Raw genomic sequence first — 18,124 nt, 5'->3', positions numbered from 1 at the left:
GCAGCGTTAATACAGTATAATTAACTCAAAGAGCAAACTGCTTAAGAATGAGAGTGACAAAAAAAGCTATGAGTAGTAATACTAGTTAATACTGGTAAATGGTGGGAGTAGCATTTGTCTGCTGTTGAAATGTTACATTCAAACTTAGCCTAAGTTCTGGCATTCACACATAAGGAACAATTCATAGACCCCCGTTGTATAGTTGATCAGGCTCTGAGCAATACAAAGACCTAAAGACAATCAAGGAAAACTTTAACAAGCGAGCTAAATTTGGAAAAATTAAAAGGGTAAAATGTTGCGGATAATCTTGTAGAGGCAATGATATAAATCATGGTATGGTAATGCTCACTAAAAATTCTATATAATTTTATGAAAGCAAAAAAGTTGACTTCGCCATTATTTTAAAGGCAGCATTAGAAATAGCAACACTATTCACTCTAAAAGCAGCATTAGAAACAGCAACTCGATTCACTCTAAAGGCAGCAGTAGCAATAGCAACTTGATTCACTCTAAAGGCAGCTTCTTAAGTCTACCATATTAATGTAATTTTTTAGACATGTTAGAATATATGTACTTTAGACCCTCCTATGTTTTTTGCTATGGTTCTGTATAAAGACATGTACCCTTATACGCTAACTGCTTGCCTACCCTGAGCTTTTCTAACGCCTCTATTCAGTGTATTTTTTCACAAACAATCATTATCATATCATCTTATTGTGCTGCTTTAAAAATTTGAAAGCCTCCATTGTACGCCAATCACGTATAAAGTGAATCAGGGGTGAAGGATAGGGTATATGACAGTTTCTACTCGGTGCAGCCTACCACACCTTCTGCCTCCTCTACTCTCAGGTACACGGACTCATCATACGGTAAGTTGTTCATTAGTAACTCTTTACAAATGAAATCGTTTACGTGATGAAATCTTTGAAGTGAAAAGTTGAGCCTAGAAAATCGTAATAACATTTCAAGAGCTATTCCTAATCATTAATGAACCTTCAAATTGTTATCTTGCAAAGAGAAATGTCAATCGAAGCTTGAATAAACTCTGTAATTGTCATTGAGTTGTGTGCCAGTGCAGCGATAAACCTACCATTATCTCGGCATTATCTCAAGTTGCCAATCTCTCACACACTTGGAGAGCTTGCTCGAAACTTGAGTTTCATGGATCCAATTGTTCTATAAATTTATTATGTCTTCTTTCTAGCCCTGTAATAATAATTTTAAAGTTTTAAAGGTTGAATTATGTTATTGTTTAGAGTCAGTTATAAATTTTACTTTGAAGATTTTGGCGCAGCTGATATTTAGAATAACCTCGGTAAACAACTGAGTTTGATACGGGCGTTGTAAGGATGCAGAAGCTGTAAAGCCTGCAATGGTACTTCACGCTGTAAATGCTCAGATACCTATTTGGTGTAACGGTTGGCGTTCAAGCGAATTCACAGATAGATTACGGTCACGCGTATGAAAGAGTCTGATCAAGTGCAAGGCAGCACAACGCTGCCCCTGTCGTAATTCTTTTCAAAATCACCTGAAAACGGATGCCACCATGTCATAAGCTGTATGGGTGATGGAATATAGAGTTACTCACAAAATAACAAAAATATCATCATAACAGCAAAAATATTGCTTTCTAAAGGAAAAGCTCAGTTTTCTCATTTTGTTTATAAAAACAAATAACTTGTGATTGGTACTATACCTGAGTAAAAACACTTTATTATGCTTTATAATTAGTTTGCAGCAAAAAAACTTTATTTTTGTTGTTTAAAAACATTATAATAAAATAAGGAAATTACAGAATATTATATGATATATTTTTCTATTTTCTATATAATATAAAATCATGTAATATAGTGTACAACAATATAGCATAATGTGATTTAATATGTTATCATATTCAACTATATTATATACTATCATATTCAACTGTATTCTATAGCGCAATAGAATATATTATATTATAGTACAAAGCAATATGATACATAGCTATTTAATGTGATATCTTTTTTGTAAACTTTGAAATAATTTTAAATTTGCTAATATACTAAAATACAGCCAAATATAATGTGGCTCAAAGTAATAAGCTTAATAAATGTGTGTTATATTGTAAAAAATTGAATGCCATATTAAAGCACAATATATTATAATGCATTGTCATAATCTATAAATTTATGCGTTGTAGTACTGTTAAAGTCCTCAGTCGAATAAAACAAACAATAATTTATATACTTTAATTTGTTTGTTCATCAATAGTCGACCAAGGCAATCAGCGGGCAACCTCCCTTGAAACAGTTGTAGAGAAATAATCTCCACTTGACTCACGCTATATTTACCATGCTCAGTGGGCCTAACTATATATTTTACACTTGGGCTGTTATTAGCTTACGCTCGCTAACTATTGTCAAAAGCTCACTGTTAAATTACAGCAGAGATTGTAACGCTCTAGATCATTGGCCTAAATCACTGAGCATTACCTATACATGGTTCTATTTACTTGCAGGAGATTCAAAGAGTCTGCAGTCTTCTTTTACCTACAACCAGGACACAGTTGGCTTTTAATTTAGAGGTAACTGTCTTCTCATCTACTCTCTTTAACTAAAATTGATACACTTATTCTAATAAAATTTACACAAAGCTTTTCTGAAAATTTTTTTGAGTAACGTAGCATTATTTGCTGTTAAAAATTATAATGCATTTCTTACATGAAATCATATTACTAAAACTTAGGCTTACAATACATGCTCAGCCGTACATCTGCTTAGGTGATTGTTTGATAGCGTATATGCATGAAACAGGTTTGTAAAACATTCTATTATGTAAATACAACCAGTTTATTAAACATGTATATAAAAAGTTGCTGCATTAGATGCAAGAATTTAGTTATGATGTAATATAACTACAGAATTTTGTCTTTCTCTATTTATTCTAGTTTGAAATAGACAGGCATTGTTAATATATATCATTTATCGTACTTTTCTTAGATAGTGACAGTCCATACTCATCATGATCTCTGCTCTCTCACATCAATCACCTGACAGCTCTTGTCAAATGGTTGACAGCTGTGATTCTGATGATGAAATTGATATTATCTCAGGTAAATTTATTGCACTATAGTCATTAGTATAATTTATGTTCATCATTCATTCCATTGGGTTTTCTAATTCTTTTTTGTAAACTCTGTTAAGAATATCAAAAACTGTAAAAATAAAAACAGAAAGCAATCTACCAGTATCATAAAAATTTTTAACAATTGTCTGTTACATTTTTTCTTGCTATGTAAGCAACAACGTTAGTGAAAATTTATAAAATATACATGATACGGTCAAGCAGAAATGGTATTTCTGTATAACCTTTTATTGCCTTTAATTATCATTAACAATATTATGTTTTTCATTACAAAACAAAATAAAAAAAATGAGAATACAGAAATCATGAATTATTAAGTGAGTTGAACAAAACAGTTTTAAAAGTTGGCAGTTTAATAGTATTGTGGAAGAGTTGGGATATTTAATTGAAGGTTGGAGTAACAGAAAGTTCATAAACTGAAACATGATGGTGGATGTAGTATGTTGGTGTCATGGAATAGAAAACGATGTTTGTTATACGTGTGGAAGGATGAATACAAATGTTCTGGACATAGTTTATGCCCAGAACGTTACATCCAGATGATTGGACTTGTCTTATAAAAAGTCATAGAATTAGAGGTCTAACAGTAAAATGCTGCTGAGAAGGCGAAATAAATTATATGTATTACGAGGTCTTTAAAGTCTTACATGAGAAAGAGATTTTTTAATCTCTCCTGGACTAAGTTGACATCTGGCTCAGCCTTGGTGCCTTGGTTACTCATCTCATGTAAGAAAAAAGTGCTACAGGTTTTGATTCTTTGACTTAGAAGGCGGTTTTGTGCTGACAGCCATGTACCATTTTCATTCACACTAATAATCAATTCAATAATCAATAATAATCATAATCAAAAAACCAAGTCATTAGTAGTCATATGGTCAAAACATGTCAGAAAGAGTTCACTGTAGAACAGACCTAATCATTAGAATTTCACATTAAACTCAAAATAGTTCCAACTGATTTCAAATGTTTCAGCAGACCTCATTACCTTTAGCTTACTTACATGTAAGTTCCTCTTTTTAATAATTATTCTGTCTTTAAACTGTTGAGGAAGTTTACAAGCTGAAAACCTAAACATGTCAGGAGAAATGTTTTGGTAATTTTACTGTGAGTTTCTTGAAACTTATTTGTTTAGTAAGAGATAATAAATAATTATTATAAAAATAAAATAATAATACTAATAATAATAAAAAAGAATAATAAATATATTAAACAATATGGCTAAAACAATCCTTGTATATAGAGACACACATCTAATAAAATATACTTTGGATATCTGACCGACAAAGTAAAAAAGCAATCAAACATCTTGGCCATAATTGCACTAGAGCGCTCAATACTGCCATGTCTATCTGCAACACTTGAAAAAGAATTTTTTTCTTTGCAACTCTAGTTATGAGGTTTAAATAATGAGAACAAATTTTTGATTAGCTCTTTTTCTGACTGAAGGTTTGATACTTGATTCAAAAACAAAGTTCAAAGGTTTTTGTGAGTAACAAAATTGTACCAACTTAGTAAACAAAAAAGAGCTTAAGTTTTTTAAAAGCTTAAAAAGGCTAAAGCATTTTTTGAATAAATTCAAATAGTGAAATACAAGATTACATTTGGTCTATTCAGCTGAAACGTGTAAAATACAATTTGGTTTCAGATTGTATTCCAGATATAGTTGTGCTTTTACAAATCATTTTCCAATTTAACGCAAACTCAAATGGGGAAAAAAAGTTCAAAGGCTTTATATTAAATCTGAAGTTCAACTTTAGCAATGAAAGTATGATGACAAGTGGTGCAGGTGCCATCAATGTGACACCTGACTGATTCCTATCAAGCTGTCGTATTGTGAATGGCACTTTGATTATATACTTGCTGTAAAATTGTTCACCTAATTATACTCATTGCTGACAGTGAGCTAGAGAACTGGAGTTGACCAAACTGTTGATAAAAGAACCAAGCTATATATTTACTCCATAGAATGATCTAAATTCTTGCAACATGGCGGCAGCGTAAACACCCAGCAAAGAAACTAGCAGATCTGACAGCTTTATTTGCCTTAAATGTTTATAGGAAAGGTGAAACAGTGTCATGAACTTTTATTTCCAAACAGGAACTTGTTGAATTTCGCAATGAATATTTTGGTGGCGAGATAAAATTTTACTGATTAGTCTTTGTTTTAGGCAAAACAGTAGATATAGCTAGCCAGATACGTGCAAAGCATCTTCCAAGGAATTGTTGGCTCTTCGCGGCTCATTAACTTCGTTACGTAGCTGACAGTATAAATAGCAGTCATGTCTCTCTCTCTATTACATGTATATGACAGAAAAAGGTCACAGCCTGCTTCTATAACCGTCCTCTATAAAGGAAGCATGTTTTCAAATGACATAGTCACTCAATCTAGGGTTTTCTTTTTGCAGTTGGTGAGGAAAGTTGCAATGAAGAATCGTTGCCGACTCAAGTGCGGAAAAATACCAAACTCAATCTAGCTTTGGAGCCTAATTTTACGAAGAACATGGGCTCTCCATCAAATATTTTGTCTTCCACTTCTGCCAGCGATCTCAGTAGTCCATTGTCAGGTACGGAACTTAAGGCACTCTTATTGTTGAATATGCTAGGGCATTTGTACATTTTAGTACGCCTAACTTAGTGCATCTCTCACCGCTTTGAAATTTTTTAAATGATAAGTTCAAGTAATTTTGCTTATATTTTAAAATGCTTCTTTTCTTTTTCTTCAATTTTGATCAAAATTCCTGCAATATAACATATATAATACAAGCATATGTTGCAGGTTCAACAGGAAGTGCTTGCTACAGTCCACCAATGAAGCGAGGGCACTCATCAACCATTTTCAGAGGTCACAACGGCTTTACTCCACACTCAGCCTTTGCGCTGCCCAACGTTATGCCATTCTTGGCCAGCCGGCATCACGATGAGATGCTTGTGTCGATGATGATGCAAAGAAAACTTTTCAGCTCTTACGCTGCCATGAATTCATTCGTTGCGCCTTTGGGACCAAATCCATTCCTAAACCCTCTAATAACGCCCAGCCTGCCACAGCCACCACCTGTTCGGCCCATGATAAACTGTTTTCCAAAGCCCTCCATATTTCCTGGCAATGCTTCAGCACCGCTCATGAGACGCAAGGAAGTGCAGCCCATGCCTTTCAACGCTCCTAAGGCTACGAATGAGAACATAGAGACAGTTAATGGAGGCTTCGGTATCAAAAATCCTCTTGCCAAGAATCCTGCTATCCAAGACCACCTGCTACGCACCATGGGTACGGTTGAATTTATAATAAAAATGCTGTTCTCTGACCATTTGTTCTTAAACAACGACATTAACTAGAGTAGCTATATACAAAGACCTAAATATATAAATTTATCAAACACACATGTATTACAAGACAAGTGCAATAAATATTTTTTACTTCTCTCATATTATAAAAATTCAAAGTATATTTATATTTTGAGTTTGTAATCAAGATAGCTCATAACAGTTTGAAAATTGTTTTCAGTGGAGAAGCGTGAAGATAACTTCATCTGCAAAGTCTGTAAGAAAAGATTTCCACTCCAACGTCTTCTCAACAGGCACGTTAAGTGTCATAGCACCATCAAAAGATACCTCTGCACCTTTTGTGGGAAAGGTTTCAATGATACATTTGACCTAAAAAGACACACAAGAACCCATACCGGTAAGAAATTGTTTTACTAGCTTAGAGTTTCTCACTACCACCTTTTTAGATAAAAACTAAACTAAAAAATTTCATGGAACAAAAAGGTTACCGAAAGTTTAAATTTTATAATCCTGCATCGACGTCTAGACTGACTAATAAAATATAAAACGAATCATCTCTAACTACTTAGTGTAAAGACAGCATGTGAAGAAAAAGATGATTCCAGCAGAGTAGCACAATTGCATGAAATGAAGCTAACATTGCAATAAGTAATAATTGTATAAAAATTGTTTTACTCTGGAATTTAAAGGTTTTGCAATTTGATAAACTCTTGTTCGGTTGTTTTTAGCAAAAAAAAATTTAGATTTTAGACATTAAATCAAGTTAAATAAATAATAAGCAAAAATGCCAAATATGATTTTTCAATGTTCTTTTTTGCTAACACGATAATTTTACAGTGAAATCTGCTTTATAATAACTTTTGATTTTCTTTTTTGTTACAAGTGTAAAATTATCCAAATGCTGCATGCGATTTAGAAAATTTAAAAATTTTGCAATTTCATTAACTCATTATGTTTTTTTTCAGTAGCAAAAGTTCCCATTTCAAACATTGAATCTAGTAAATCGAATATCAAGCAAAAACACTTTAAATTCACTTTAGATTTTTTTTCGTTACAGGTGTGAGACCATACAAATGCAGCATGTGTAATAAGGCCTTCACACAGCGCTGCTCCTTGGAGTCTCACTGCAAGAAGGTACATAATGAAGAATATGATTACCAGTTCAAACAGAGGCGCAGCAAACTCTATGTCTGTGAACAGTGTGGTACAGTCAATGATGACCCGGAAAAACATTTCCTCCACCTAAAGGTACATTTTTTGGATCAAATATTTTACTTCATACTAACGTTTACCTAAATTAACATTTAGAGTTGTCTGCTACCTGATGGTACATAAAGTGTGAGGCAGACATCATATTTTAATGGTGAATTTTTGTTAACTATTTAATAGAATCAAAACACAATTAGACTCTTATGTTTTCAGTTATACTTGAGCACTTATTCAGGTTTTTGAGCTTTTTATCACTAGCCAGCATTACAATTAAATATTAAACTGATAACAACAAATGTAGTTTTAGCGAATCAACAAAAAAATTAAATAAAATTTACCGAAGGTTTAAAAAAATGCACTGCTGTTTTTACGAATTAAAACTCTTCAATTTGTATTTACTGCTTTAGCAGACAATACTATTGCCAATAGTGTGGTATGAGCACTATGGCCAATTGCTATAGGCATACTATTGCCAATAATAACATGCCCATAGCGATACTATTGCCTTAGCTGATGATATTCTTATGTTTTAAATTTTTTTTTGCATTTTTTATAATTAAAAAAAAAAATTAAATAAAATTTACCAAAGAGTAAAAAAAATGCACCGCTGTTTTTACCATTTGAAACACTTTAATTTGTGTATATATTGCCTTAGCTGATGTTATTATTTTACGTTTTTAAATTGTTTTGCATTAAGTAAAACAATATTTCATTTAAACATGTATATTTACTTTTTAGGATTTTCACCCCGGTACTCCAGCCCTCCAGAAATGCTACGACAAGCGTCAGTTCAAGTTCAGCAAAGAGCAGCTGCCGAGAATCCTTCAGCACCAAGCGTCATCGGACAGCAGATTGGAATAGTCCATTTATTACAAAAATAATTATGTAAATATTTATTTTCTATTTTTTAGGTAATTCAAAGAATTTGGCAATCTTCGTTGTGTATTTCCACTTAATGAACACCATTAATTGTACTATACAAAGTGCATGTTATGATTGCTGGTCACATTCTTGTTAAACTCACCTTAGTAAAACACCATGACTAATGGTAACAGCAATAAAGCTCAAAGCTAAAGCTTAGCTAAAGCTATACTATTTTTGTATTTATACTACTTCCATTTATAAGTTAATATTTTGATATTCTTTAAAACCATATTAAATATACCTGTGATTAAGTCATAAAGTTTATCACTTGCTGAATAAAGGTGCATAGAGATCATTGTTAAGACTGTTGCTCAAAGAGGCCTTGGAAAAGATAGAAAGTTGGCATAACAGTAATCTGGAGTTGTGTTCACATGTTTTATTTGAAGCTTTCGCACTGACAAACAGTTGTATTCAATTACATGTAGATAAACATGGTCATGTAGTAGATTTGCTAGCATAGTTTACCATATTGCTAAACGAATTACTTTTTTTCTTACTAAGTACTTAGAAAACGCACAGAAAATCTTTATTAATGGACATTTAAAAACAATAATTGATATGGAATTGTGACCCAACAATAATTGTGAAAATTTATTAAACTGCTATGATTTATTGCAAGTGACCTTAAAATGACCTTCTACATAACTTACTTTAGATTGGAATTACTAGCTAGATTGGCAATAAAATATAAAACACAAATAATATACATGTAAAATACTGTTTCATTGGCTAATTTTAAAGTAAATTTACAAGTAAATTTTAAAGTAAACTAAATTAAAGTAAATTTACAGAAAGTATTCATCCAGAACTTGCAGTAAGTTGAACAATAAAAATACTAAACTTTATTAAAAAATTTAAAAAATTCAGCAGATAAATTTAAATGAAATTCAAGACATTGTATGTTTTATAAAATAAATAGCAACATAATCAAAAGTGAGGACTTCATAGCAGAAAAAATTATTAGAATAGATGAGACACCGTCTGGCACTGATGTTCAAATGTTTAAAACCAATTTTTATGTTCATAGTATATTTCAACACGAACTTTGATTGCTGTGTAAATCCTGATGTAAATTTTAATGCTCGTGACATTTTTCATCAAGTTTGCTACTCTAAAACGAATCTCGAAAAATAGACCAGCTATAAATTAAAAAGGATCATAATACACATTTGCCAAATAGAAAATGAAAAGTAGGAAGCGTTTGAAATAGCATTTGTTAAACTAAAAGATTTAACCCAGCTTGCACAAGTCCAATACAATACGAAATAATGCCACAAGATCACGATTGCAAGCTGTTATAAATTTATTAAGACAGGTAGTGGTTTTTGGATACAAAATGATACGATTATTCAGATTATTGTCTGCCAATGACTAAGCATACAATTGTAACGTTTTCTTTGATTTTTGAAATTAGTAGACTGTGGTTAACTGCACCTAATCGTTAGCCCTTTAGGTTAGTTCATGCTGATTTATGTATTTTTGCCAGAAAGGGATACGTTTGGCAGTCACTCTCTCCTGAAACCAAAACTGGTCTCACATGAGAAAACAAGTCCTAAGAATATAGTTTATTACGCATGCCAATTGGGATTGCCCCAATCAATGTCGACTATTTGCCACGTGGTTAGTGTAAGGATACAACAACATAATTTTTTTTGTGCAACCTGCAAAATAATTATTAAAGATTAATAACCAATGCATTTGAAATTAATTTAACTGTAAAAATTTAAAATAATATTATTGTTGCAACAATTTTTCATGTTATAAATTCTTTTAAAACAAAAGTAATTTCTTTTAGCGCAAGCTTAAGCATAGGCTAAAACTGGTCTTTCGCTTTTGTTCTGGTCAGTGTTCACTAGTAGTTAGTTATTGGAATAGAATGTTGTAAGGTGCGGTCGCCGTAAAAATGAGTGTGCAAACGTTCGGAAGCAGAGCCTACAACTTTGGTGCAGCTGGGCCTCTCGTAAATGGTCAAAACACCATGTATTCGAGTAGTTCTGAAAATGTCAAAGTAGACCAAATGAAACCCATCGTCTTGGGACAAGTTAACTCATTTTGCTGTAAGTATAAAGCTTTACTTTTGTTGTTTGTTCCATAATATTAATTGGCAGAGAAAGAAATATTATCGTATCAGAAACTGATCGTTTTACATATCAAACTGACTGGTGGTTAATCACATTTTTTCCACGAATGGTTTTCAACGTGAATCGTTTGCCGTTTACAAAAGGGTTTTGGAACTTGAACTACGGTGAACTTTTTTGTAGTTTTGTTTGGAATTACACATAACTGTTTTGGAAGGCGATGACGTTAGAGTTGTTTATAATAAGGATATCTAATGACTGCAGCTAGCTAAGCTAAACCCTTTCATATAGACTTGTGCGCCTCAGCAAAGTGATAACTCGAGTTGATCAATTATTATTAAGTCATAGACTCTCTAAGCTGCAAATGGCAAAATTACAAATATTTGAATCGTCTATCTTTAAATTTATTTAGTTGAATTGTCAACTATCGTTTGATAGACTTGCCCAGCTGAGATAATTTCTTAAAACTGTGATTGTGATGACTTCACACCACTGCTTTCAACCATATTGCTATGGTGTCATTCATCCTGTATTGAACTACAGTTGGCCAATGCCCATGAACTAACTCTAAGGATGATTGCTTTGACTTCATAGTTTTTCATAGGTGTACAACAAGTAGAGATCGGGCGAAATAATTTTCTAATGGTTTTCTCCCATAACAGATTGGAAAGAATGATGGTGTTAATAGGGAAACTTGAATTTAGCCTCATCTAGATCAATTTTAGATAGCTGTACACTTCAAATGCAGAATATAGTGTTTGACTAAGTCTATATTTAAATAGCAACTGAGAAGGTTGTATTAGGGCTTATTCGTTTGCTGGCAAAGATATGGGCTGAAGGTGAGCAGGGAACTACTACAAAGCCAATTTCAAAACATCGGTTTTTTTTCAATGCAATCATGAATTCCTGTAGAATTTTTCTGTTTACTCAATCCTGACACTAGTTTAATAAAATTATTTGTATTAGTTCACTGTAATACTAATGTGGTCATAGGACTATTTTTGTCTTCTGTTTTATTTTCATGTTTTTAAGCTTGGAGACATCAAACATTTGAGTAATTTAACCTCGTGGAAATGAGCCACAGCAGCAGCACCGGACATCACTTATACCTGTGAAGTTAGATGCTAGTTGAAGATGGCTTGTGACTATCGTTTACGCAAGACGCTTTTGTCATAACATTAGTAATAAAACACTTCAGGCCCAGTGGTTTAGAACGTGAGACCTGTGAACAGTAGGTTGGGGCTCAGTTCCTATAAATGACAGGTAGTGACAGGTAGTGACAGGAATGGCATCCAACCTTAAATTGCTCTTTACAAAGGGCATGTCTCCAGTCATCGGGGTTACTTCGCCCCAGACATGCTCAGCCAAGATCACAGAGACGTTGGTTGTGCAACAAAGGCTCTTAAAACATGCGCAGCTTCTGCTTGCCGTAAGCTAAGCAGATATCAAACTCCATCTTTGAGGGTTTGTCCACGTGTCGTTATAAGTTACGATATGAAGTCTACATAAATGCCAGACCAAGTTCTTTTTGGAAACTGGATAAAAAAGCACCGTGCTTGACTAAACAGTTTATCTGTTTGTTTATCTCTAAAATCCTTTTTTAGCTTAACGGTTGGAAGTCTGCCCAGTAAATTTCTTGTTAACACCTTGTTGTTCTTACTTTAACCCTCATTACTTAGCAACGTGACATGATAAAAAACATACTCTACTAATTTTTTCGACATTATGTCAATTTAATGAAGCGAGTCCCCTACGTATTACAAAGAAGCTTAATTATCTTAACCGCAATCTCTTTGGAAGTTTCTGGAGCAGATTCATGATCCCTAGTCTTTATGCACATTTACCTCAACAACCAACAGGGAAAGTGTACAAACTCTAGTCACATTATAATGATCGACAACGGAACCGTTCTCCTTTAGAGCATTTACATAATTAGTTGCATAAACAGCCATAGTAGCTAATGGCCAGCATAGTAGCAATGTAACCTTTGTGCAACAGGAGCAACAGTGACCAAACAAACTTAATACTTCAAACTGTGGGTCAAATCAACAATCCTCATCAATGCTTTATACAAAGCATTGATGAGCATTGTTGATCCAACTAAGTTGACTCAAAGGTGAACCTGCCTGATGGGTGACATGAGCGCAGGTTGAATACATCTGCGTGAGATTCACATGACTCAGGCTAGTGTTACATCTGTAATCTAAATTGCAAATAGAGTGAGAATACCTGTCCTTTATTCTTCTTATTGCTCGTGTTACCAAACAATAGCTACCTCTCAAGGTGTTCTACCTCCCAATCATCTACTGGCTTCTATTTGTATGTTCACTCATCACTTTATATTGATAAGACAGCCAATGTTAGTACTAGGTTTATAGTTTTAAGTGGTGTGGTGATATGTTATAATAATCACATAATATAAAGCGATAAATTGCTTGCTTTGTTTCCATGGCTGGACAAGTTTTTCTTGTTTCAATACGGCATCATTTAGTTTTGCTGTTAATAGCAATATCAGCGTATCTATTGCTTATAAATAATTTTATTTTTTAGGTATATTGTTGGTTCGTATGTTTCTTGTTTTGGGACACTACAGTTTCCAGATTTTTTTTTACGAATTTCTAATGGTTGCGACTACATACAGATTTTGAACCATTTCAGCTCACACATTTGTAACTGCGCGAAATGAGAAAACCTGATAATGATGCTCGCAGACTCTGGGTATTATCTCTGTGTAAAAACCTTCAGTGATCCTGAAGGAGTTTAAGGATGTTTTTAATACACGTGAAGCATTTGGATTTCTCACATTTGTAGACAAATTATGATAGCTTTTGCCTTGTTTAGTGTAATTGGAAATATGTGATCAACTATGTAGAGTTGGGCAGTTGATAGTCGACATATGCATGGACCATTTAAAGCAGTTATCTGTTGTTTTTACACTCACTAGTACCCTGGCAGTCTAAAGTGCCGTGAGAGATCGTCAGGTGTAATAACTATATGTACAATTATTCCGCAATCCTAGTAGACAGTCGATTTATGCAGTTGTTAGAGCGTCGGTCTACCAAGCTGAATGTCATGAGTTCAAATCCCGTAGGATGCAATCCTTTTTCCCAACTGTAGTTTCTGGACACAGCTTTTATTATAATAAAGATTTTTGTTATATTGGGCTGTAATAACTGAAAGCTTGCCTTGCAACAAAAACGTTCAGTATATATATGCTAAAATATTTTATTGGATACATTCATGGGTCATCGATAGGATAATTACAATGTCGGTCACGTATTGTTGAGAGTGGCATGTGAAAGATGACTCCAAGTTTATCGAAAAGCATAGAACTAAACGTATGCTTTTCAGGTACCAAATTACATGATAGATCTTTTTTCCTACATCTTGTCACACGTGTCCCTCTTGGATATGTATAAGGAATCTAAAAACACCCTAAAAGGCGTTGGACGTCGTAAGAAATTTCAATTCAAGGCAATCCTTGTGGTTAAAAAATGACTTTTTATCGGGATCTTTCTGAAGGTGCTCAAATCTATTTAAAATTTATGCACAAAATGGTATTGTTTACAATTGCATTTGGATAAACTTAGTATGGCTGATTTTATCAATAGAAATCCTACATTTTTACATCAAATAATTTTGATAATAAAGACGAAGTGAAACTTCAAGACGAGAACACCACTAGGACTTTTTAGAGCTGTCTGACTTTAGACTGGCGTAGCACAGGGTGATTTGTGGTTGGTTACCTTTACTAACACCAGCGATAGTTCATGTGCAGCTTGAACTACCGACCTACTGGTCTTAAGTCAGAACACTAACCACTGAACGATGTCTGCTCTATTTTGGAAATATTTAAATATCAAAAGCGATACTATAACTGTTTCAATGCTGAAGCCTCAAACTTTTTTTATTGATACTTAACGAGCTCTTTGGGTATCATAGATTATTATTTTTGCCGTATAATTAGTTCATTATTCATACTTTTGGAGAGAAGTTGTGTTGTACCTACTGTACGTTATACCGCTGCAAGAGAATTCAGAAGGAGATGCTTACTCGGATGTGAAGAGAAATCGACACATGGCCCATAAAATGCAGCACCAAATGTGTTAATGTGTTTCTTTAATTTCTTATTTCCTGTGCCTCATGACTCGACGAACCATTTGTTCTGTTCATAGTGATGCTATTTTGTCTGCACACGACGCGCGTACTTCATCTATTTCCCACATGTTATTTATCGAGCTGTTGACAAAGGACGTTCAAGCTTAAAACTGGCTGCTACAGCAACCAATGCAGAATCATTAAGTTACCTCATTTCTACATCGTTTGGACTCACTACTGCAAGCCTCTGGTTGTAAATGTCATAACGGATAGAAGTTTGTGAAATTAAAAAAAGTATAGCATTAGAATGAGAAAACTGCTCGAATGATATTTGCTATCTTTGGTTGGCAATTCTGACAGTTTTGTTGAGAGGTCTCGGAGAATGCTTGTGGTATCCTAGGTAATATTTTGTTTCGTTCTGTAATGCTGATTCGATTGATTGCGTTCCAGAGGCGAGTAATTCCATCACTCTATTCATTCACCACATTCCGGGCTGTTAGCTTCACTCCGCGTTCCGTTGCCATGGCAGCTCTTATTTCAGTTACACTTATTTAGTCGTAGAGGGGAAATACTGAAAACATTTCTCCAATTGCTCGATCAGCATGTAAAACATAATAACATGGGGAGATGATTTAAATTGTTTCTCAGTTTATTCTTTAGGTACATTCATTGCAAAGAGTCGCTACCATAACCCAAATTATGGAAATGTGAGTTTTCTTTTCAGGCACAATAATGGACAGGCCCGGATGTTCATTTATTTTTTTCCATCGAAAATTATTTATTGTAACTCTTTCAACCCTTTGTGTTTTACTTCTAGTCATCCTGTTTTGATTGGTTATTTTAGTACCCAAATAGACCTAGATTATCTGCTGATAAGAAAATTTACTAGAATGTGTCCGCTATTAGCGACATGACTGTCTAAAGAACTACTCCATGTATTATAATTATTGGGCATACATACTGTGTCACACCCACGATTACGTTGATGCTATATTCTTCATACTCATAAAAGTATTATCATTACTACCCTAGGACACTTATATTTCGCTAGTATTTAGTTTCGTGAGTAGCTCGCAGACTAAAATTTCGGAGCAACTTAATTTCGCAGCTCTGATGAGTGCAAAAATATAGTGATGTGAAAATAAATGCAGTGGAACAAGCATAATTAGATTCCTCAGGTTCAGTTCACCGATAAAAAAAATTTCAATTTGCGACTAGGTTGTAATTGTGAACCGCAGGTAGAATGGGTGTGGGCAAGGTTGATAATGCAATTTGATCGCTTGCTGCCATTTGTTTCTTGGACTATCAACAGGCCCGTTTTCACTGGGGCAGCTAGCTGGCCGGCTGAGCCGCCCCAACTTTTTGGGGATTTTTTACGGTAAGTGCAGTCCAACTCGGATAACTCGCCCTCAGATAAAATGTAACATTTCATCTCAAACACAAGGTCAACTCAAACGGATTTGTTTGGTCAATTCCAACGCAATGATAAATTCCTTCAGATAACTCGACCTCAACATCATTTATTCGAAAAGTTATTTGCCCAACGGCCATGAACGCGGTTTTTATCGCTGTGGAATATCACTTCATTCCAAGCCATAGAGACAAACCTCAACTTCTAGTAGTTCTTAGGCATCATTATTATCATCATCAGAGGCAAAATATTTTTTGTTAACGACTTTTATGAAGGTTTGCAGAAGATTAAGTTTTATCAAACACCCGCTTGGCCATGTCCTATCGAAAACGTAAAAGCCTCCGAATGAACTTAAAATAAAATCCGCAAAATTGATCTCTGTTAAAACGCTCAAAAGAAAAGATGTCTTTTTCTGAGCGTTTTAACTGCGGTCATGTTTTGCCTATTTTAATTTAAAAACGTCTCGTCAGTCACATCACTTAAAACAAAACAAATCTAAAAAAATTACAAGTTATTGAAGAGGTGTCAGTGGTGAATCCAAACCTTTCCAGAGCCATGCTGCTTGTGTAGTACTGCGAGTGTCAGTGCATGTGTCTTATTTTCTTTCAACACACAGTGCTCACTGCATTGATTGATGTCCCAGCAAACGATAATCTACTAATTCGTGTGCATTGACATCAAATTCCTATCATTATAAATCATTCTTAATGAAAAAATAATCATAATTAATTGCAAAATAATAACGTAATAAATTTTGATAGTCAAATTATTTTGTTGGTTTATATTTTAACGATGCTATAGGGGTCGTTAAAAACGTTAAAATAAATGTCGTTATAAAATTCCATTCTACAGTATCAATGAACAAAGCTATTTAGTTTCGCTTTTTCGCTCGTTTGTTACGATAGTTTAGTTTCGCACATGAAACTTTCGCGAAAGGATGACACCGCGAAAACGCGAAAGTTAGATGCCGCGAATACATAAGTGTCCTAGGGTAGTACCCTGGCAGTCTGTAGTGGGTGTAATAGCTATATGTACAATTATTCTGCTGACCAGGAGGGGGTACATTACCGTATTTGTTAGTGTCGGTTCGCGCTAAAAGGCCAGAGTTTCAATCTTGCAATTTGCAATTTTTTTTCCAATTTCAAACTGCAACTCTGGACAGATCCAGCTTTTATTATCGGAAAGATTATTAAGCTAGAATTCTTCAAAATCAATTTTTTTTAAAAATGCGAGTGTTCATTGGAATGTGTAGTAGGAATGTGCAGTTGGAAAATATTTTTAACCTAGCTCGAAAATGAAGGTAATTTTATTATTAAAATTGTGTTATGGTAATTGTTTGTTATATAAAGTTAGTAACAGCAAATTAGGCTTTACATTTATATGCTTATTGCTGTCGGTAAAAGCTAGCTTATAGTGGCCTAGAATCATGATGATAGTCAGAAAGCGCATAAATAAAAGCTAGTAAAGGCATTTTGTGGTGAAGGCAACTCCATCTCTTAAAATATCCAAATAGTAAAGTCACAACCAAGTGTAACATAATATGCATAATACCCCAAATTAGCTACCTTCAGATGACACTGCATCACAGAAAGACGGTGATCGCCAGACATTGTACCTCTTCTATACTGTAGCCTGTCAATATACATGTTGTTCTGTTTCTAGTGGATGCATCAGAGGCAGGTCGGGGAGCCCTGGATCTGAGTGTTGGACCACCGGGCAGGACACTCCCCCACCAAATCAAAGAAATCCAACCTCAACAGTACTTGATAGAGTTTGTTCCTGAAGAGCCTGTTGACCATGAGGTCATCATTCTCTTCAATGATGTGCACATATCAGGTGGGAACTTAGCCTTAGATCTAGCATTGTCTGGCATTATTAAGCAGGGCTATTTGGCTGCACATTATTGCTGTATGTAATACAAGATAGTCGTGCCAAGTTGGCTGCCAAGGAGTGTGTATGTGAAAAGGAACTTTTTCTGTTGTACATGCAAATGTATGTG

General features: G+C 34.2%; 2 protein-coding genes across 5 annotated transcripts in view; both read left to right on the top strand.

The window, feature by feature from the left end:
- The first annotated feature begins 6,012 nt into the window (after positions 1 to 6,012).
- LOC137406775 (transcription factor ovo-like homolog lin-48) lies at positions 6,013 to 8,475 on the top strand. The gene is made up of 4 exons (XM_068093389.1): positions 6,013 to 6,388; positions 6,626 to 6,802; positions 7,463 to 7,653; positions 8,353 to 8,475. The coding sequence occupies exons 1-4, from the start codon at positions 6,013 to 6,015 to the stop codon at positions 8,473 to 8,475; spliced, it is 867 nt and encodes a 288-aa protein (XP_067949490.1).
- Positions 8,476 to 10,472: 1,997 nt separating this feature from the next.
- The window catches only part of LOC137405666 (filamin-A-like), a 48,743-nt gene continuing 41,091 nt past the window's right edge, over positions 10,473 to 18,124 (top strand). For all 4 annotated transcript variants that reach the window (XM_068092003.1, XM_068092002.1, XM_068092001.1 and 1 more), the window contains exons 1-2: positions 10,473 to 10,595; positions 17,788 to 17,961. In XM_068092003.1, coding sequence (XP_067948104.1) covers positions 10,517 to 10,595; positions 17,788 to 17,961 — 253 coding nt within the window. In that variant the 5' untranslated portion in view covers positions 10,473 to 10,516. The remainder of the gene's footprint in view (positions 10,596 to 17,787; positions 17,962 to 18,124) is intronic.

The sequence above is a fragment of the Watersipora subatra genome, chromosome 10 (genome assembly GCF_963576615.1).
Source record: "Watersipora subatra chromosome 10, tzWatSuba1.1, whole genome shotgun sequence".
NCBI lineage: Eukaryota > Metazoa > Bryozoa > Gymnolaemata > Cheilostomatida > Watersiporidae > Watersipora > Watersipora subatra.
The sequence above is the reverse complement of the archived record's forward strand: the minus strand, read 5'-3'. Positions and strand labels throughout refer to the sequence as shown.